General features: G+C 67.7%; 1 protein-coding gene across 1 annotated transcript in view; it reads left to right on the top strand.

The window, feature by feature from the left end:
• Positions 1–5: 5 nt before the first annotated feature.
• The window catches only part of LOC104628651 (histone acetyltransferase KAT2A-like), a gene marked incomplete at both ends in the record, with an annotated part of 2949 nt that continues 2586 nt past the window's right edge, over positions 6–368 (top strand). Inside the window, 3 exon segments of the mRNA XM_010297305.1 lie at positions 6–75; positions 165–232; positions 235–315. Of these exon segments, the coding sequence (XP_010295607.1) occupies positions 6–75; positions 165–232; positions 235–315 (219 nt within the window).

Below are 368 nucleotides of genomic sequence, written 5' to 3' on the forward strand. Positions count from 1 at the left end.
CCGCCCCCCGCATGGACCTGCAGCAGCCGGTGACCAACCTGAGCGAGCCCTGCCGGAGCTGTGGCCATGCGCTGGGTAACCCCCCCGTGGGGCGCCTGGGACCCCTGGGGAGGGGGAGCGGTGCTGACCCCCCGGGTCTCACTGCGGCTTTCTCTCCGCCACAGCGGACCACGTATCCCACCTGGAGAACGTCTCGGAGGAGGAGATCAACCGGCTGCTGGGCATGGTGGTGGGCGTGGAGTGGAAAACCTCTTCATGTCGGTGCACAAGGAGGAGGACACGGACACCAAGCAGGTGTATTTCTACCTGTTCAAGGTGCGTCTGGGGCTGGGCACCTCTCACCGCCCCGCTCATGGCGGGGGGTGGGG

This window comes from Phaethon lepturus, unplaced genomic scaffold (assembly GCF_000687285.1).
Source record: "Phaethon lepturus isolate BGI_N335 unplaced genomic scaffold, ASM68728v1 scaffold23731, whole genome shotgun sequence".
Lineage (NCBI taxonomy): Eukaryota > Metazoa > Chordata > Aves > Phaethontiformes > Phaethontidae > Phaethon > Phaethon lepturus.